General features: G+C 42.1%; 1 protein-coding gene across 1 annotated transcript in view; it reads right to left on the bottom strand.

Moving 5' to 3' along the window:
- The window catches only part of arhgef40 (Rho guanine nucleotide exchange factor (GEF) 40), a 43,415-nt gene that overhangs the window by 15,704 nt on the left and 6,841 nt on the right, over nucleotides 1-20,870 (bottom strand). The window contains exons 2-18 of the mRNA XM_038731231.1: nucleotides 18,386-18,475; nucleotides 17,370-17,477; nucleotides 13,921-14,206; nucleotides 11,262-12,414; nucleotides 10,739-10,977; nucleotides 10,476-10,664; nucleotides 8,895-9,009; nucleotides 8,143-8,236; nucleotides 7,942-8,028; nucleotides 6,922-7,038; nucleotides 5,886-5,984; nucleotides 5,573-5,724; nucleotides 4,413-4,551; nucleotides 3,815-3,934; nucleotides 2,518-2,709; nucleotides 1,868-2,398; nucleotides 137-528 (exon numbers count right to left, since the gene is read on the bottom strand). Coding sequence (XP_038587159.1) covers nucleotides 137-528; nucleotides 1,868-2,398; nucleotides 2,518-2,709; nucleotides 3,815-3,934; nucleotides 4,413-4,551; nucleotides 5,573-5,724; nucleotides 5,886-5,984; nucleotides 6,922-7,038; nucleotides 7,942-8,028; nucleotides 8,143-8,236; nucleotides 8,895-9,009; nucleotides 10,476-10,664; nucleotides 10,739-10,977; nucleotides 11,262-12,414; nucleotides 13,921-14,206; nucleotides 17,370-17,477; nucleotides 18,386-18,475 — 4,103 coding nt within the window. The remainder of the gene's footprint in view (nucleotides 1-136; nucleotides 529-1,867; nucleotides 2,399-2,517; nucleotides 2,710-3,814; nucleotides 3,935-4,412; nucleotides 4,552-5,572; nucleotides 5,725-5,885; nucleotides 5,985-6,921; nucleotides 7,039-7,941; nucleotides 8,029-8,142; nucleotides 8,237-8,894; nucleotides 9,010-10,475; nucleotides 10,665-10,738; nucleotides 10,978-11,261; nucleotides 12,415-13,920; nucleotides 14,207-17,369; nucleotides 17,478-18,385; nucleotides 18,476-20,870) is intronic.

Raw genomic sequence — 20,870 nt, 5'->3', positions numbered from 1 at the left:
AGTTGGAGCTCTCGGCTAACTTGGACCTTCTCCCACTTATTGCCTCCCACACAAGTTCCCACGCAGAAAAAATATACATAAGAAGAACGTGTTATTAAAATAAAAGAAAGAAGAAGCGAAAATGACACCAACACACCTCTGTGCAGTTGAACCTGCCCTATCTGTCCCCGTCTCCCTCTCAGTCCTCCCGAGCAGCACGTGTTGCCGTGGTGACCCTGTGTGGTCAACCACCTCCTTGCTGCTGACCTCTACTCCTCGAATTAACACACCTCCTCCTCCTCCTCCTCCTCCTCCTCCTCCTCCTCCTCCGCCCCATCCAGGGATGGCTGCAGCCATGCTAGTGGTAATAACTGGATCAGCTAACGCCCGTCTCCCCAGCCAGGACATGGGGGAGTTACGGTTCGGCCCACCCACTGGGGACTCGGCTTTAGGGCCGGTCGTGCCTCTGCGGGGAGCCAGAAGAGCCTGTAGGTCGAAGCTTGGGTGGCGCTTCCTGGGAGGCTTGGGAGGGAGCGGGGCGTCTGTAGGCTATAAAGTGAGAAACATGGTTAGAAACATGACACTATACACATAACACTGACAATTATCACCTTGATAAGTTCAATAATCACTTTTAGCTCTGTTTTGGTCAGCAACAACTCCTGAGGGAAACATCTGTCCTTTAGCAGCTAGCTAAATGCTCCTCCATCTTCACATGCTGATTGCTAACTTTATCTGTCTGCTGGTACTGGCGAGGTAGCACACACTACAGTAGGTTTATCAGACTTTACAACAGCTGCTTGATGTGGCTGAAAGCTGATGAGAGTGGTGAGTCTGAACCAAAACAACAAAAAAAAGAACTGAAAGATACTAAAAGGCTCGACAAAGATGAGGGGAACTGCAAAGTTTGGTGATTGTTCTCTTTGGGTTACTCACCACGAGCATGTGAGTGACCTCCACTCACATACAAGTAATAATTTGATGCATTATTAATGTAAAAATAAAGATCACAGCAACGAAACAGCAGCTTTAATGATGATTTTTTTAATGGACTACAATTACTTGTAAATTTGGAGTTTTACATGACAAGAGGATGAGCAGATGTATTACCATGAAGTATTTCAGCTTATTGAACTGCAGCTTAGCTTAATACACCTAGACATGTTTAAGAGATAGCAAGCTCCTTATAAATTATGGCAAAATCTCTGATGGTTGACCAATTTCGTTTCACTATAGAGATCATTAAATCGCAGTTTCTTCCAGACAGCCAGTGGTTTCAGTTTACATCAGTACATTATGACAACTGTCTGATACTGACTGACTTTTTTCTAATTCAAAAAAGAACATGTAAACAACAGCAGAATAGAACTGAAAAGAAAAGTAGTAACATAGTACTAACAAGGCTGGGCAAAAAAACAATAACGATAATTACTGCAAGATAATTTTCCTCAATAACAATTTAACAAATGTTCAATAAATGTTTGATTTAATTTAAATCACAAACAAATTAGTACTTAATTTTGTCTATACACGTATTTATTATGCATGAAAAGGGACAAAAAAAGTATTTTGCTTAATTTTACTCGTGCATTTTTGTTGAAAAGGAGTTTATCATAATTGTTTTGAATGTTCTACCTCAGATTTATGAAGTGATCCACTGTTTGTCATGTTCTGACCATTAAGAAAAGTTTAAAAACACAATTAACCATCTGATTTCTTTCATTTAGGGGCACAAATCAGCCTTTAAACCTGAAAGAAATAATGACTTGACAATTATTGTGATAATTATGGTCTCGAATGAACATTTCTGGCCGTATATCCCAGCCCTAAGTACTAATGTTGTAGCAAATAAGACAGATATTGAATACAAAATGGAGCTAAAACTCACACTCTTCTTTGCAGGATTCAGGAGGTTCTGCAGGAACTTCCCTCCTCCAGCTCCGCCTGCTCCTCCACCACTTCCTCCTCCTGTTCCCTCTTTCTTATTCCATTTCTCCTCTCCTATCTTCAGTGTGGAGCAGGTCTGCGGTCTGAACAGTGATGCCAGGGATCCCCAGGACTGCAGCCCCCCTTCGCCTCCTCCAGCTCCCAGTCCCCAGTCGCCCTCTCCCTCAGGACCCATCAGGTCCCACAGGCTGCTGGCAGAGGGCGTCTTTGGCTTCCCCTGGCCCTGATTCTGGGCCCTGTCAGACTGGAGGAACCGGGGTTTAACCTGTGCTACGGTCCGCTGGTAGCGCTCCACTGTCTGGGTCCAGAGATCCAGGAGCGCCCCGCCACCCAGCTCTATGGCTAAGGAACGAGCATCCTGGAAACGGGATGGGGGGATCGGAGGGAGGGAGGCGAGAGGGCAGGTGGAAACAGAGGAGGAAGGGGATGAGGAGGACGAGGTGGAGGAAACTGCATCACACCACTGGGTGGCCTGCACAGGAGTAGGGAAAGAAAAGATGACTGTTATTTGCTCTTAGGAAGATTTGAAACCATTTCCGTGTGATCATAACCTCCTATGTGCATAACAGATGGCTTCCTGTGCTGCATTACCTCAGTCAGTGTGGACAGCAACCTCTGCGTGTTATCCAGGGTGGTCCAGCAGTCAGACAGACAGTGGGACATGTCTCTCAGCTTCTCCCTGACTGGAGGAAGTCGGATCTGGACATTGCTCAGGCCTGCCCAGTCGAGCTCGCACCAGCCCTCCAACTCACTGAGCACTGACAGAGTCTCACTGTGCAGCTCCTAAAGGATTCAGGAAGATCCACTGTGAAGCCTTTGCACGGAAAAACACTGCCATGTTAACTGTACAGGCTTGACATGAAATGGTGGTAAATGTCTCTGCCATGAATAAGCCAACAAAACTACGTTAGCCTGTATGCACAATAATGACACAAATATACCACCGAACACCAAACTGCCCTCAAAACACCTTTGTTTGTATTTTAAAATTTCAGTAATTGACTCTTAAAGTCTTTCAGTAAGTAATTCAGAGTAACATATATAGCTGAGGGGTCTTGCAGGGCCAATAGGACTCCTAATCCTTGAATAACGATGATGGTTAAATTCTTTTAGTAGAGAACATTAGAGGGCCTCAGTAAACAAAAGCAAGACAGGGGGGACCAACTTTTACAGCAGAGATTATAAAAAAAAAATTGGAAAGACAACATCAGAAGACAGCATTCTCATAGACAGGAGGAGAAATCGCATTTAACTGGTTGAACAAACTCTCTATGCATTGAGTCACAGAAGCTAGCAGAACAGTAGCTCACAGAGGTGATGTCAGGACTTCGCCTTTCAACAATACGCTTCAGGTAACTTGCTATCTCATCACGCATCATTGCTAGATAGCTACGGATGCGAGAAAAAGCAATGGCCTGTTATAAAAAAAACCACAAGAATAAAGCCACACTCTGTAACATCTGCTGAACAGATAATGGTAAAAGCTAAAACACGTAACAGTGGTCATCAAGAAAGCAAAGTGACTCAGTAGTATAAGTTATACGCATCTATCCACAATGCGCTTGTATTAGCTAACATTAGCCATGATAGGCTACTGGTCATACTAGACCAAGAGAAAGCTGTAGCAGAAAAACCCTGACAGTTTTAACTGAACAAGTGCATTTGGTTGCTTAGAAATTGAACTTGTTATTTGTAAGAGTTTTATTCTTCTCTCAAATCTTACAGCTTTAAAGCCACTATGTGCTCATGTCATTAGTGATACTAACACTGAATAGTGCCAATGTAAGGAATTTTGAAATACTGCACATAGGGGCTTTAATTTTAAGATTTATGTGATTGTGAGCCAATTACATTTAAATAGTCATTTCTGAAAATGACGCACACTCACATTGGCTGTTTCTTTGAATGTCTTGAATTTCTGCTGTTTGAGTGAGAGTCTGCTGAGGGACAGAGGAGGGTCCTTGTAGTCTTCCAGCTGTGATTGGACTTGCTCAATCTCCTTATCACACTGTAGTATAAGACAGAGAGGGAGAGAGGGGTGAGAGGAGGACACAAGCTATTCACTGTACATGGGGGAGGCTAGAGAAACCCCGCAGTGGAGTGGAGACATTTACATGAAGTAGAAAAAAACAGGTATTTCTTTTTTTCCCCCAGCATATTGTATTGCATTGGACACTGTAATATCTGTTTTGTTGTGCTGTGTGTGAGCAAGACAAGGCAGTAGAGTGAGAAGAAGAATATTTTAGAGAAAACATACAGCAATCACTACAACACCAGCAAATCAGGGAGTTTCTATGCAATCCCTCTTTGAAACAGGGAGGACGAGTCAGGATGGGTGGAGTGCAATGCCGGACACAAAAATTGCTTACAACTCAGATTTTAAATTGATACAGAAGGTTTGTTAATGACATCCCGGAGAGGCAATAGGCCGCAGAGTTTCTGAAATGGGAATAAAACCACACTCATCGTCTTCCTCCCTCACACACCTTTTCCAGTTTGTCAACCAGCCCCACTAGTCGTCCCAGAGCCTCCAGGTCACGACCTCTCTGGTTGGACACTCGGACAAGCCGATGGAGGGCGTCATCCACGCTGTCATAGAGTTTAGATGTAGCAGCAAGGGCAGCCCTGAGTGGGGAAAAAAAATCAAACAACCAGGCAACCACTGATGAACAGAAGCGAGAGGTAATTTGGTTTCTCTTTTTGAAAATTGACAGTGAGAACTTGTCATAGCCCCAAATCACACATTTTGGCTGGTAGAAATGGTGAAAAACAAAAAGTCAGACAACTGTCAGGCTAGAAAGGAATCAAATCAACAATCCGCCTGTATTGGGCCTCATTCTTGTACAGACTGAGCCAAAACTCATTACTGCATAAGAAGAACAGCTCCGAATACAACGTTCTTTATATCATCTTTAAGCTGTAGCTGGGCTCAAACAAACAAGCTGTAACGCTCTGTCTCTATTAAACTCACATTCCTATCTTCATCCAGCTGGTTTAGATGTTTTGGCTGAAAACAAAGTTGTTTGTTTTTCACTATGGCAACCAACAACTCATCTTGACAAAAAGAAATCCCTCAATCAAACACAAGAAGTGGGAAGTTAAAAGGACATGCAGCTTCCTTTTCTGCCCCTCTGGACCAAGCTGTTTGACTAGTGTGGTTTCTGCATGTCTGAGTATTTGCCCAATTAGAATATTTGTGCTTGTCATGATTCTTTTATACTTAAAATAGCACTACTTCAATATGCCTGTGCATAAGCATCATAAAAAGAAGAAGCCTATATTCTTGCAGATGCACACATTACTATTGTAAATAATGTCTTAAATATTCCTTTAAATTGTCCATATACTGAATATTATAATACAATTTCTTTCACATCTTTTCATAATATTGAGCAATTCTTTCTTTGGTGTACATTCACTGACTGTGGTCAGTGTTCTGCTACATGTAGGGTTTTATATTTACCATACTTCTGTGTGGAGTTAGCGGTTATATTCACATGTCTGGTCCTACTTGTCAATTTGAGTAGATTGATTCCCAACAACAAGCCACAGGGTTTGAAGGGGAATTAAATAAATATGACAACAAAAGGGACCACAAAAACACCAACATTCAAGTTCATTAGTAGTTATGCTAGGTTTCAGGTACCTGCAGTCTGGTGACTTCTGTGCCAGTCCAGATGCGCTATTGGTCAGTCCTGCGAGCCAGGCCCCGCCCCTTTGCTGTAATTCAGTCAAACGTTGGTCGGCCAGGACGCTCGCCATGAGCTGTCTGTGTTTGTCGATGCTCAGAGGAACCGCCTGAAGAAGAGCAATGTTTTCATTAATGTTTCTGTGGGCAGTGACCAAACGGCACATAGTGAAATTTGTACTTAGGGTCTGACTGACAGTTACATAACTATCATGTCATCAAATCACTGATACAGAAAGGGTAAAAAGCGCATCCTCTTTGACGTCTGTACCTTGATGTTGTCTGGCATTGGCTCAGTGTCCATAGACTGCAGTGCTTCTCCTAGGAGTGAGAGGGCACTCTCACAGCGCTCTGTCAGACTCTCTAGACTCTGAAGGGGGAAAAAAGAGTAAAGAAGTAGGAGTGGAATCAGTGATTTTGAGATTAGCATTTTAATTATTCCATCAACTTAACTCAAAATACAAACAGCAAGTGAAACAGACACAGGTTAGTGTACGACATTTCACAAAGTCCCTTCTTTCATTTCCATGTAAGTCCATGAGAGAGGTCAGAGAAAGTGCAGGGGATAGGAAAATGTTTTCATCTGTTTGGATAAAGCAACATAAACTGTCTGGGGGAAAGCCATTAAGACCCCTTAAGATCCTTCTTATACTTGATTTATCCTCCACACCCAGTTCATCACAAATCTTAGAAATCATCGACCACCACCAGACAACCACTCTTTCCAGCCAACATCCTCTTATCTGTCCTTCCTCCTCTCCAAACTTCACTTTCTCCCACTCTACTCCCTCACTTTCCTTGGTAATATTTTAAACCTGAGGTTCACAAAAGAAAAACTCACTAGTTACCAACAAGTAACAAATGTCCTGTACTCAGAATCTATATGTTAGACTGCGAGTGGGATTTTCTGTACCTTAATGTAAACTTCTGTCAATCAATACTAGACCTATAAGTTCTATCTGTTACTAGAACCGGAAAATGAAACAGAAGTCAGATTTTCACATTTAAAATGTTAAGTTTCCAGCTTCAATTCTGTATATTAAAAACCAATCTTGAGATCTATTTGCATGTAAGACTCAGGTTGTATATATGGCCGACGAATGCAATTCATACAAATAATATAAATGTGAATAATTTTGCAAAGTTATGCATATCTATATAAATAGATGACTGAAATGAGGTACTGGTTGGATCCACTATGAAAAATAGAGAAAAAAAAACATGGAGTATGAAGAAATTTAGGGAAAAAATAAAGAGAAAGGGAAATCTACTTTTTTTCAAAATAGACCAAAAAAACAGTTTCTCACTAGTCTAAAAACCAGCCAGTCTGGGTGACAGTGGGTGAAGTCTCCGTCCATCTCTTTGGGCAGCTGTTGCTTGTCTACATATTGCTGAAGTACCCCGGTTCCTCGTACTATGTGGACCTGAACAGAACAGGATAAGAAAGGGAACATTTTACACAAAAAATTTAATATGAGGGGGTCGTGCTGTAGACTTGTGCAAATAAACTCTTATCTAAGGGCTTTATTGTTAACAAATATCTCTTGTTTAATATAGACCTAACAAAGCTGATAATATTTTGCCCTCTAAATAATCTTCTGTCTTGATTCTGAGGGATTGATGCAAAGGCCTGTATTTGTTTTTGGCTGAAACATGTTCTACTATTACACTTGCATCATCTTTATTTGTTAATTTATCAGCGGAAATAAAATCAATTACTACCGAAACAACAAAATGGACCGAGGAATGTGTAGTGCAGCTCCAACAGCTGTTTTTTCTATCAGCGCTTCCCTTTAACATGCAATGTTTTACCACTGTCAGGGTGAAATATAAACCACATGGCAAGAAAGATCTCTTCTCATCAGTGCAAAGCAATGAGCTGAGCTACTGGTAAAATGGCTTATTTGCAAACTCTAGATGTGCCAAATGTATGGAAATAAGGTTCATTTAGATTCAAGCACAGTGTGAATGTGCGCTCCAGCTAACAGCATCAGACATTCATCAAATTTTAGAAAGGAACAGAAACAAAGCGTGGCTTATGAAATGTTATTTCCTCATGAACATTTTGCATTTTATAAATGAGCAGTTATCCCTGTTGATATGATGAAGGACAATGGAGGTTCAGGAACTTTCATTTCGCTACTGTTTTCACACAAACACACATTTATCATTGTTGTTCAGGCAAGTTTTCAATGTGGGTGTTCTGTGTTTTATTTAGACTTGCAAATAAAAGAAATAACACTAAATGAAGTAAAAGAAATTGAACAACGCTATGCTGTTTGCGTGCTGGATCATAATCTGTAAACTTGTGACTTGTATGAGCTCACCTCTGCTCCTTCCAGGTTATGAGAAAGGGACTCCTGCTGCTCTTCCACCAAAACCAGAACAGATCCAAGACCGCCAGGAACCAACACCTGGAACACACAAAAGCACACACACACAGAAACACATGTGCTTGAGCTACTTCACATCTACAGACAAATAAGAGCACAGAAGCAAACATTTGGTTAAAGAACTTTCTGTCTCACCTGGAAAAGTTTAAGTGCAGAGAGGCTGAGAGCGGAGGGTGGAGAGCGTCTGCTGTCCATTAACACTGTGAGACCTTTTTCTTTGGCTGCAGGCCTGATGAGGATGGATGGAGAGAAGTAAATGTGGGGTTAAAACCAGAGCAGTCACTAGAAAAGAAGTGTTTTATTATAAAATGAGACACCTGCTATTTAAAAATTAAGATGAATGATGCCTACTAATTTAAACCAATTGTATTACTTTACATAGGACAGTTAAGGGGTCATCTATATTTTACAAAGATATAATTTCTTCCCAAACCTGTTTTGGAACATTTGTTCAGACTTGCTGAGAGCAACAGACAAGTGTGCCAGGTAAACTGGCAAGCTCAAGCATTTTGTTATGGTTTTCTCTGCTTTCAGGCCCATGCTGCATTTTCTTAGCCCAACCTTTTGCTGTATTTGGCAAAGTCAGCGAATGGCAAGTCAAGGCGAATAAAATTATGAAGCGCTCTTGGGTGAACTGGTTTGTAAATGAGCAGTGTAACAAGTAACACATGAAACAAGCCCAAATATAAACATGAGAGAACAAGCTGATCATAGATTTTAAGGTGCATAAGTACAGACAAAGTTTTTTTGAGAATGAAAGCAGAGCATGAGCAGAGGGTTAATTAGACACAACATAACACCATTGTATGGTATTAAAGGGGATAATAATTCCTTGGTAATATCTACTGTAGAAACGCATTGCAAAGGGATGTCTGAAACAGCCTTACCGAGTGATTCTGTGGTAGCACGACAGGACCCTGGCCATCTCCTCCTCACAGAAACTCTCTTCTGTTGCATCTGTCTCTGTGACAACCAGAGCACGCCCCAACCTGTCCACTGTGCCTGTGGTCGGTAAGCATCAGGTTAGGCATTACGTGGGAAGGCCAACAGACAGCTATTGGGACAATCATTTTCAAAGTTTTGCAGCTACTAACACATAATGATTTGGAGGAAGCAAGCGGGAAGTAAAATGTTGCCATAAAGTTAATCTGTCCGTTTTATTTAACCTATATTTGTTTCCAGTTTGACAAATTTGCACCATGAAAACTCATCCCAAATTAGCCATCATCAGTTCTTGTTTGCACTGTAACCATGCATGTAGAGATAAAAACTACTTTTTACTTTCAATAAAGAAAACTTCCAAGACATGATGATTATGAGGCAAGATCTTAAGTTATACGGTCTGTCTTTTTTCTAGGATTTCTAAGAGGATTTATTTTTTATATATATCCCCTGAGTGTGCAAGTCACACTGATTCTAACAGTATGTGTATCATGTATGTATTAGGGCTGTCAAATGATTAAAATTTTTTATCAAATTAATCAGAATTTTCAGTGGATTAATCAGGATTAATCACTATTTGCAATTACACCTGAATCCTGAATTTCTGAAATGCATACCAAAAGATAAATAAAAAGACACAGATACTTCAGTTCCCACGTGTCACTGATGAAATGTGCAGTTACTCCGAGGTCATTGTTGTTATTCACTGATGTCCAATGGTCTCCAGTCAGGGCGATATGATTTACTTGAGCCAAGACCTCTTTCCTTTTTTCTTTTTCGTTTTGATAGAGCTCGTGGATTTTCGTCATAACTGTGGCTCTTGACGGTGGCCTATAGGATGAGTCTTGAGACGCCACTTGCAAAACATCAATGAAACCTGAGTCTTCTATAATACTAACGGGTCTACAATCCTTTGCAATCCATTTTGCTATTTTGTTGGTCAAATTATCTGAGGTTGATTTTGTGAATGGCCCGCTAAAAATTCAGCGTGGTCTGGCGCGAACCACTTGCTGAACCTGACGACCCAGCAAACGCATGTTTGGCGTTGACATGGTACCATGGAACAGCTCCGGTGAAATTGAAACTCCTTGTTACAAATCTTGCAAATAACCTTGTACTTGTTAACTGTACCATCATCATTCTTTTTATATTTGAATCCATCATTAGGCCCACTTTGCTCACCTTGCTCCACCTCGCCTCTAGCTCCCGTCCCAACCACTTTCCTGACCTGAATAATTTGTCACACTGCGCATGCGTGAAATGCGTTAAAAAAATTGACGTAATTAACGACAAACAAGCGCGATTTTTGACAGCCCTAGTATGTATGTTCAGATTTGGCTGACATATGACTCTAAACTCTTCAATACTGTTAATCAGACGCTAAGGGGTAAAGACCTACTAGCCCAACAAACAACAAAAATGTCACACATCTGCAAGACTAACTGCAACGGCTGTCCTAGTAAAAACGTTTTGAGCTGACTGCTAACTAGCACAACACATTTATAGTAGGCCTGAAAGAAACTTGCCTGTCAACTTTAGCTTTCCTGACTGGAGAAGCTCTGTGTCCAGTTCCCTCAGCAGGGGAGGCTCTTTGGATGCAACACCATTTAGTTGGTCAGGACATTTCTCTCCTGACCCTGCCTCCTCATTCGAGTGGTTAAATAAAGATGTGCCTGATTGTCCATTGCAGACAGGCAAAGATTCAGCTTCTGTCTCTGCCGAGATATAAAAAATTTATAGAAACTATTGTATGAGGTGTTTATGCATTAATATTCAATTGTCTTCAGACCTGCATTGCTTTTCCTTGTATCCTCTGTCCCATCATTAGTTGAAGGTGGCACTCCATCAGGTTCGTCTGCCTGTTTTCTTTGCTCCGATTGGTTCTCCTCTGTGATTGGCAGCTTTGTAATAGCCAAGCAGGTGGTAGGAGTTGGTTGAGCAGCTTTACCCTGCTGTTTTGATCCCTTCTGGTGTGCACGGCCACCAGACCTGGCCCTCCCTTTGGCCCCCTTTCCCTTCCTTTTCCTCCTAAGACAAAGCACAGGAAGGTACTAATGAGGTCCAATGGAAAGTTAATAATTGGTAACATGTTAGAAATTATGTTGTCTTGACATAATGTCCTTCAGACTGTGTTTCGAAGGTGTCTTTTATACCATTGGTTTCAGGCCTGGATGTGTCTAAATTCAGACAACATACCTTGTTCGTACCGTTTGTATCAGTTTGTACTGCTGATCTGTACTTTCATGTGGAAGTGTGAAAATGAAAATAAATAAGAAGAAACAGTACAGTGTCCCACTGGAATAAATCTGTACCTTGGTGCTCTGAATCCTGCAGTTTTAACTTCCTTTCCTCTAGGACACACTCTGTCCTCTGTCTTCCCTTCATCCCTTTCTTCTGTCACCTTTGTGTTGGATGAACTCTTTATTTTAGATCCACTATTGGTAGTCTCTCCACTTTCTACGACTACAGTGAATGGTCTCTCTGGCGCGTCTGATGTTGGGGTGGTGGCATCACTGTCTCCGCTCAGTGGTTTATCTGTATCCTCGAAAACAGAGTCTGAATGTGATCCGTGATCTGAGTGGCCCTCTATACCATGTTGGTTTGTCATGTTACGGATTTCATTTGTGACCACACTGTCGCTACTCTCTGACTCTTTACATCTGTGGTTGCCTCTACAAGGCTGTGTGAGGCCAGTGCAATCTCTCTCCTTGCCAACACCGGGTCTCCTCTCTTTGAACGAGCCATCAAAATAAAGCCGGTGGCTTTGTACGCCCTCAGAGTTTCTGCTTGTTTTATCTCCTTCATCAGAGTCGTGGACAGAAGAGGAGTAAGACTGTCTCCCTCTGCCAGGTTCAGTAGCTACTGGTGGACGCCGAGGTGGTAAAATGTCACCTTTTGGGGTTACTACGTCTCTTTTGGCACCAAGGATAGCTCGAAAGCTTCCTGACCCTTCCAGTCTCCCATATCCCCAAGCTTTCCCCTTCCGGAGTTTGATGGCTTTACCTCTCCTGCACAGAGGCAAAGTCTTGGTCTTACAAATTCCATGCATCTCCAGGTACCTCTGCCTCGTGTCAACCCCTCCATCAGGACCCACTCTGGGCTCCAACAGCTCCACATAGTCCCCGTCCAGCTGAGGGTGCCTCGTTGTCCTCCCAAGCCCATCTTCACTGCGCCTTCGCCGGGGAAGCACAGGCTCAGAGTCCACGCCATCTGGAGGTAAACCATCGTCTTCTTCTTCATCCCAGGACCAGGTGTCCAGTTCTCCAGAGGATGAGCCACCCCAGCCCCCGAGGCTGCTGCCTCCCTCACTGGGCAGGCGGTTGGATACGGGACCCTCGTCGTTGGACATCAGGCCCAGCTCCTCAGAAGGGTCGTGGATGAATTTTGGGTAGACAACCTCCTTCCACGGAAGACGAACCACACCATCACATGTACTAACCAGGCAGGTGTCGAGTCCTCCTCCAACTGGGGAAGAAAAGGCAAGGCAATGCGAGTTTATTTTTATAGCACATTTCAACAACAAGGCAATTCAAAGTGCTTTACATAAAACCTATTTGATTTACATTTGATTTAATAAAAGACAGCAGCAAACAGAAAAAAAAGATCATAGAGGACTTAGTTCATGTCAAGCCCCTGTGTTTATTGAGGGTATCCACTAGGCAAAAGGTTCCTCCCACATAACGTGTAAAACAAATGTTCAAACTTTTGTTGCCTTTCTTTAGTTCTTAGGTTCTTTTCACCACCCACCACCTGCTGAGACCCATATATCTCTCCCTTCTCTTGTTGCCCTTCCACACGCCATCCCTTAGTCATAAACTTGCCGCTTCAAGCCACGCATCTGTTTGCTTCCTCTGTTTTCCCTCTATTCTTCTTCACAATCATCACTTACTGGCAAAGCTACAAGGTCTTAACAGTTTTCACCTAAAAAACAAATAAACATTATTCTGGCTTAAACCGTATAAACACCTCTGTGGAGACCTTTTCCTGACTCTTAACCTGAAATACCAAGTAAAATTATGATCAGACATTGATTAGAAATAACTTTTATCCCAGTGGCTTGGATGGTAATCATCACCCATGCTTTCCCAGGTTTAAAGGTTCAGTGTGTAATAATTTGGGGTATCTATTGAAAGAAATGCAAATAAAGACCTTACATAATGAATCATTATGTTTTTATTACCTTAGAATGAGCCATTTCTATCTACAAACACAGTGGGTGCCCTTACATGGATGTTGCGCCGCCATGTTCTACAGTAGCCCGAATGGACAAACTGCACTACAGAGCACATTTCATCACTACCTTGAATACATACCAAGAAGAAGAACAACAACAACAAGTAAAGTTAGTAGTAGTAGTAAAAAAAAATTGGACAAATGGAGGACCACGCATATTATTTAGTAAGAGCCGACAGTGTGTCAGCCACCGGTGAGTGGTCACTGATGGTGCCTTCAAGTGGTAATCAGAATCTTTTTTTCCTCCTTAAATCTTTATTTCAAAAATAGAACTGTACATGGGAACCCGCGACCCTGTACGCAGGATAAGCGGTTGACGATGGATGGATGGATGGATGTACATGGGAAATTAAGAAGCATACAGAACTTTGATTTGTGGTCACGCTTTGCATATGCATTTTGAAATTATGTCATTTGTAATATGGTTTTAACAGTTAGTTTGCTGTCCATGTAGAGTGAACTGGATGTCTGCGTGTTGTTTATATGCTCTAATAATGCTAATCCAACACATTTTTGTAGCAACTTCTGCGTTGATTCCACATTCCGACTTAAGAGCACATGATCACACAATGAAGTCGGAAGAACAACTTCACAACTCGAGAAATGGGACCATCTGAGGAGCATGTGAATGCACGTGAGCCGCTGGTTGCAATTTGCAATTCTCCCCACTAGATGTCACTAAAACTTACACACTGAACCTTTAAAAGTAAACGGAAGTATAGGGAATCCTTTCCTTACCTTCTCTCTTGTGGCCCCGTTCTTTGTTGACGCTGTGCAGCCACTCAGTGGTGAACACAAGGGGGTGCTGTGACTCCGGTACCAAGATTTCTTGAACAGTGCGCCCCCCAGGGGCCAGACATTTTAGAGCCAGTCGGGGGCAACGTGTAGAAAAGGGCACCACCTGCAGATAGAAGTCATTACTGCGCAGGAGCCTCCAATCCAGGGTGGAGAGCTGTACAACCACTTTCTCACCTAGACAGAGAGGCCAGCCGGAGTGAAGGAACAAGCAGCCAAGGTACTGAGACTGGAATGACAAGAAGAAGAAGAAGAAAAGGAGAAGACAGTGTGTTGAATGTATAAATTTAAAAAATGCAACCTTCATCTGCATGAAATTAAATTTTGTGTCTTCTTCTTATACCTCTTAAGGTATAGTGCTCTGATTTCCCTGTAGAAATCCTGCATTTTCTTGCCAAAAACTATTTAATGCTCCTATTTAATGCTCACATACAATCTTTTTCTCCCATTCACAAACCACAGCCCACATGAGTTAACTGGAGCCTGCCTGCGTGATTGTGTTTGGCCTAGTTATATGTCGAGTTTCTAGAACTGATACCACACCAGTCAACAGTATTCACTAGCTCAACTGGCCAAAAGCCAGTGGCACATACAAATGGCAGACATGTGACTCGCACAGGGTTTTCTACAGTGTAAAATTGCTTAGCTGGCATGACACAGTGAGAAGACTCTGGATAGCTGCAGAGAGTCAGCATGCAGATGACCAACTCTTCACAACAGCCAGCCAAACAATCCACTGTTCCAGTGTCAGTGGAAAACACATCAAGTAGCTCTGTGAGACTGAGAAAATCAATCTAAATAAAGCACACTCAACAAAATGGGTCTAAATATAGAAAAGCCCACAAGGCATTTTCTCAAGAACTCTGAATTTAGGTGAAGGAGAGAAGGCCCCTAGTTTGATCCTGCACTGTCAATCAATTAATCTGTTCACAATCCCAAATGCTATTGTTAACTTAATCAATCCTGTGACAGAGCTACATCCTCTCTCTCACAAACTGAGATCCAGAACCTCTCTGTCCCCCAGTCACATCTAATCGACCAACAGAAGGCTGCTCCCTCCCCCATCCGTGTTCTCTAGACTCACGAGACATGATCAAATTATATTCCTTACCTACCTCTCCATTCCTTATTCAATTTATTCCCTTTAAGCCTTTCTCCTGCATCTTTTCTTGCCTGTTCTCTTGCTGTAGCAAAGTTTCAGGGGAAGCAAAAGCCTGATATCTGTCAGGGTGGATATTAGCATTAAAAAGCATGTGATTTTTCCTCTCTTAAAAAGTTTGTCTGTTTTGAGTCAGTCCACATTCTGCAACTCTGTGTCCTCTGGCCCTCCTCCCTCCTCCTACTTCTCCCTCAATGTACCCCTGTGTTTGCTCCCTCTTCCACACCTACCATTTCTCAAAAAGTCCTCAATCAGTCTACTATAGTCTGCAACCTCCAGCATCTTCTCTTTTTTCACGCACACACGCCATGCGAGCGTGGTGAATGAAAGCCATTTTCATTCTCTCCTTCGACTCCCACCACTTCTCTGTTACTCACTCTCTCTTTCTCTCACAGCAGTAACACACTCACATATGGAGCGAATTATTGTCATGACTCACAGTCTAACTCCCGTCCCAGGCAGCTCCACTCAGCTACAATGAAAACACAGTTTGCTCACAATGCCTGTGCATGTGTGTGCGCAAGTCTGGGGAAACTGTAAATGGAAATATGAGACCGTTCTTAGCCTCCCAGCTTGTGCTTATAACAGTGTGTGTTGTTTATCTTTGTGTGTGGGTGCTGGAAATTAAAATACAAGGAATGCTGTTCAGTATAAATCTCGGAGCTTTGAATTACGTACATCTTGGATCGCATTTCTTTGTCTTGTTTTCTGTGTGTGAGGCAGAACATGCTTGAGAGTGTAATGTGAGGGCACAAAGTGGAAGTCTCATGTTTGCACAGTGTTTCCATGTATGTATCCTATATCATACTATTTTCATGCATTTGCTTTGTGTATGTGGGATTCTAAAAAACGTAAGTGTTTTATTTACCCTTCTGTTCACTGTATTTCATTCATCTCTGTCAATTCATTCTTGGAGCTTCCAAGGCAGGAAACTACCTCTTTTGTCTGCAGGTCACAGCGGCTGGTAAATCTCCAATTTCACCAGCCACTTTCACTAATTTTACCGGCCAGCTAGAGTTTTAGAGCAAACTCAACCCTCCGCAGTGTAGTAAGCAACTACTAGGCTCACACATGTGTCAAATTATAACTTGTGCCACACTGGTGTCTCCCATGTCATCAGGTATTGTGACACAGGACTGAAACCTTAAGGCACAAGGGCAGGGCACAAAAACAAAGACTTGAGATTGACATGGAAGTCTGGACATGACTAAAGATGTGTCTCGATTGACTTGTTTTGCCCCAAAAGACTTAAAAGACTTGTGACTTGGCTTGAACTTGTTCGTCAGAACTAAAGACCTGATGTAACATCTGTTCCATTCAAGCTCTTGCCAGTTCACACAATGCTGATAAAGCCTATCACCGCCAGATAAATCTCTCTGTATTTCACATCGGTAGTGATGTGTTTAAAAAAAAAAAATAGATCCATTGGAGAACGTTTATTATTGAGACTTGTTTATTGTTTATTTTGTTTATTTATGTTTAGTATGGTTATATGGTTTATGTTAATATGCTTTGGCAATGTTGTTGTATAGGATGTACTGAAATTGAGCAGAGATGATGCAGCTCTCTCTCTCTACATGGCTCTGGAACAACCTTAGCAACCAGAAGAATGGGAGAGTCTATGCCAGAAAAACCTAAGAACAAGAAACAAGAAAAGTTTCTGATGGTCAAGATACAAAAGAAACTTGGCATTCAGAGGAAGTCACTAAACTAAAGTCAAAAAAAGAAAGTGATCGACGGCGAGGACAACTACTCGAGGATAACTACTGGTGTCGCTTTTATGAGAAGCTGAGAGAAGAGTAGGGACTGAGGGCATAAAGAGATGTCATGTTACCGCTGTTGAACAGGCTATTACATTTATTCTAGCTAAATAATGGATTGTTGTCTTAGAACTGTGGACATTCGTTATGAGCAGGCTTCGACAGTGTTTGTCTAAGTACTCTCACCGGCAGAAATGGAGACCAAAGTTCTGCACTGCAGGTTTAAAAACAACAGAATTTTTATGAAAATGCATGGCCTCACTTGGACCTGCCCTTTAGGTCTTGGTTGCCCCAAAGACAGCTCTGCCAGTACATACATATAACAATGACCGGATTACGCTTTTTAATCTAAGGAATCAAAACAGCTAACAGAGTTCTCACACTATACTTTTTGCATTTGACAGGTGATTGCGCTTCTGATTATATGGCTATGTGTGTGTACTCATTCACAGTGCTTGCAATTTGGAACTCACACAGGCATGCTGCTGGAGTTTGTGCAGGAGATGCTTGGCCGGAACAAAGTAGTCCAGGAGGTACCGAAGACTGTCGTGTTGATACGTCGACTCCAGGACTGAAAAGACCTGGTCAAACATTCAAAAATGGGCAAAAACACTTGAGTGAATACGGTCGGATGCAGTGAATGACAAGACTTTACATTTTCACTGCTGTCTGGAGGAAAAAAATCATCTTCACAATATGAGCTTTTCATTAACTAAGAGCAGTATTCAGCAAGACCTCATGCAGTTTTGAGTGTATCCAGTGGGTTTTGAAAGCATTTCATTTGCTCAAGAGTGGAAGAATTTCCTCAACCCAGACAGCATGTAATCAGACATTAAAACAAGAACATCACCAAGGTTGCTTAATTTCATCCATATTATTTTTCCATGCAGCTATTTCCATAGCAACAAAGAAATTTGATTGGAAGCTACATGGCAAGTTTGAACAAACCAATTACCAAATTTGCTAACGGAGCATGGCCCAATAGCTGTACCTCAAAGGACCCTTACTGGCTTACTGACTGGCTTTTAGGGAAACAAAGGTAAAAGCACTAAAAGTAAATGCAACATTGGCACTTTGTAATGCTAAGTTAGAGATATTAGAGCATACAACAATTCCCACAGTGCACCTGTAAGCTATTGAACAGTTTTTCCCAGCTGACTGCTCTTTCACAAAATAAATGGTATGACTTAAAAGCAGGAATAGTGTGCAGTTTTCAGTAGAACAAGCCATGTCAAGCTCCCGGTTGTAGGAAGATAAATTGTAAGTTTGCTATAATTGACCGGTAGTTGGATTTTGTTTGGTTTGGCTTCTAGCAGCAGTTTATATCTTGGGAAAGCCATGTTATCTACACATAACATCGCCTTCCCCACATACTCCAACATCTCCTTATCATTTAATTGAATCTGCATTATTTACATATATTCCCCTGTTTATTGCTTTAAAGATGTGGACTGGAGGTAAGGTGTGTGTGCATGCTTGTGAGATCTACCTGGGAGAGGAGGGGTGGTGCCGTGCTCTCAAAAGGAGGATAAAGCGATGAGAGCGCCCCCTGCACACAATCCTCCATTGCCTCCGAACCCTGAGAGAGACAAAGATGGTAAGAAATGGTTAATTCTTAACCGGACACTGAGTCAACGCTAATGTCTGTGTTTGTGTTTAACAGCCGGGTTGTCTCGCTTTGTGCTGACACACACAGACAAATATACACACATATTCTACTTTCAACTTCCTGTTGTATGTTCTGGGGAGTGTCAAACACTGCCTCCAAGGCCCAGTAAATGTAAGAACCCCCAGAGCAAAAGAGTACAACCACTACAACATGTTTACCCCCTAATACACACACACAGACACACACCGTACGTGCACGCACAGTTGCATGCACAATCACACACGCATCATAACGCTGGGCCGGCCTGTGAGGTGGAGGGTGACAGAGCAGTGCACGCAGCACATACAGTGTTTATTTTTGTATCGTCGGCATGGCAACCTGCAACTTTTTTCCTCTCTCTTTTTTCCAACTTCTCTCTTTCTCTCTCTTCCTCCCTACACATTTCCTCTCAAACCTCCCATCTGCTTCTTTCACTCTTTTGCTCAGTTTCATCCCCCTTCCTGCTCTCTCTCTTTTTTTATCCCAACTTACTTTGTTTCACCTCCATCCAACTCTCTGAATGTCATCTGACAACAATTACATTGGGATTCTCTTCAACAGACGCCATATTGTGCTGAATAACTACAACGACCAAGGGGATGGATTGAAAGCCATGGGAGAAAACCCCGAACGGAAGAACAGAGTGTACGGAAAAAGAAAAGAAAAAAACGGCTAGCGAGACAGGGGCCAGGAGGGAATGAGCTGGTGGTGGTGTGGGAGTTTATGGAAGAAGACCTAGGTTCAACAGTATTTGAAAGTTATTTTTTGGGTTTGTTTTTGTGTAGAGAGTTTGAGTTTAGCCACAGAGGAGGGCAGAATGAGTATTACAAACATTTGAGAAGAACTGTGACTAACAACTTGTGCCCTGACAAAACAAATTCAACAAATCAGGTATTCAAACTGAGGTCGAAACAACTGTCAATACTTATTTGCAATTGTTCTTTGAGAAAGTCTTTTGAAGTCTGCAGGACAGAGGGGTGGAAAATGGAAATTTAGGCCCAGAAGAAAGCAATCAGTTGTAGGGAGGAACAGACCAAAAGCCACTGGGGGACTGAAAACCAAAGAGGAGAAAGTCTGAGACTTATAAACAAAGCAGAACACTTGTGACAAACGTCACATCAGATCTACAGTATCACTCTGATTGGAGACCTGCTCTGCTGAGGTTGATCAGGTTCACACACAGGAGATGTTAGGTTCTGTTTCCTTTTCTCTTGGCTGCAAACCAGATTTTTCAACTGTGACTTCAGCCCTTAACATAGTGGCACAGTCAGGCTCAAATTCACACAGCTTTGTTTTTCCATAGTAACAGGGAATTTTGGATGTGAGCTATACGGTGGAAAAAAACAAATGACTTACAGTGAACTCACATACATGTTGTTGAACACAGCTCAGTTTTCCAGAAGCAGCCATAAGGTCGTGTTTGTCCGTTGGCTTTTTAGTAAACAAAACAACTCAATCACTCATTTTTTTGGAAGGAGCAAACAATGTTCTTCAAAAAAGGACAGAAGGGTGCGTGTCCAAGTCATTATGATGAAACAAGACAGAAAAAAGCAATGGTGCACCTCACACTCATATTACTATATTAATAACTCAACTTACCAAAACTAGACTACATTACTATTTAGTGGACATTTTTATAGTTGTGGGGACAAATTTAGACTCGTGACCGTAATCTATCATACGACGCTTTGTCAAAGATCCAGCATCCTGAATCAACACTTTTGCACATTATTTTAAAAAAGGAACATTCAAAATGGGTCATATTAAAGTTTATGTAAAGACGTATATCCAGGAGGAGCTGTCTCAGTGTGCGGACTATAATAAACAACAGACAGCATGGTGTAATAGGTGTAGTGGTTGTAAAAGAGGCTCAAACAGCCTTCTGGCTCACTGACAGAACATATTGAGGCTAGTAAAAGCACAGCAGGGGGTTCAGGGGATTGCAAGGCAAGCCAGCAGGAACTTCCTCTTAGAATAAAGCCCTTTTTAAAGCATCCCACAAGACTCGAGTTAATTCCGCACAACACTAAATTAAAGAAAAAATTTAAACATGGCAGTGGACACTCAGGTATCCTTTCAACGCCTTTTGGTCCGTTTTCTCTATAGTATCATCAAACTGACTGTTAATGCCAACATAACTGCGTGCAAAGCGTCTGTACTTTCAACTCAGGTGTAGACGCAGGTTGAATGGGAACAACTCTGCAAATTGAGCCCATCAAGCCTAATGGAGCTGCTCAGGATGAAATGTGTGGCTTGTGCCAGAGAACACAACTCATTCTACCACTCATAGAGCTCCATTACTTAGGCCTAAGTGCCGGTGCAAATA

The sequence above is a fragment of the Micropterus salmoides genome, unplaced genomic scaffold (genome assembly GCF_014851395.1).
Source record: "Micropterus salmoides isolate LMB-PRFRI ecotype aquatic unplaced genomic scaffold, ASM1485139v1 Ms_hic_scaffold_2, whole genome shotgun sequence".
Classification (NCBI taxonomy): Eukaryota; Metazoa; Chordata; class Actinopteri; order Centrarchiformes; family Centrarchidae; genus Micropterus; species Micropterus salmoides.
The sequence above is the reverse complement of the archived record's forward strand: the minus strand, read 5'-3'. Positions and strand labels throughout refer to the sequence as shown.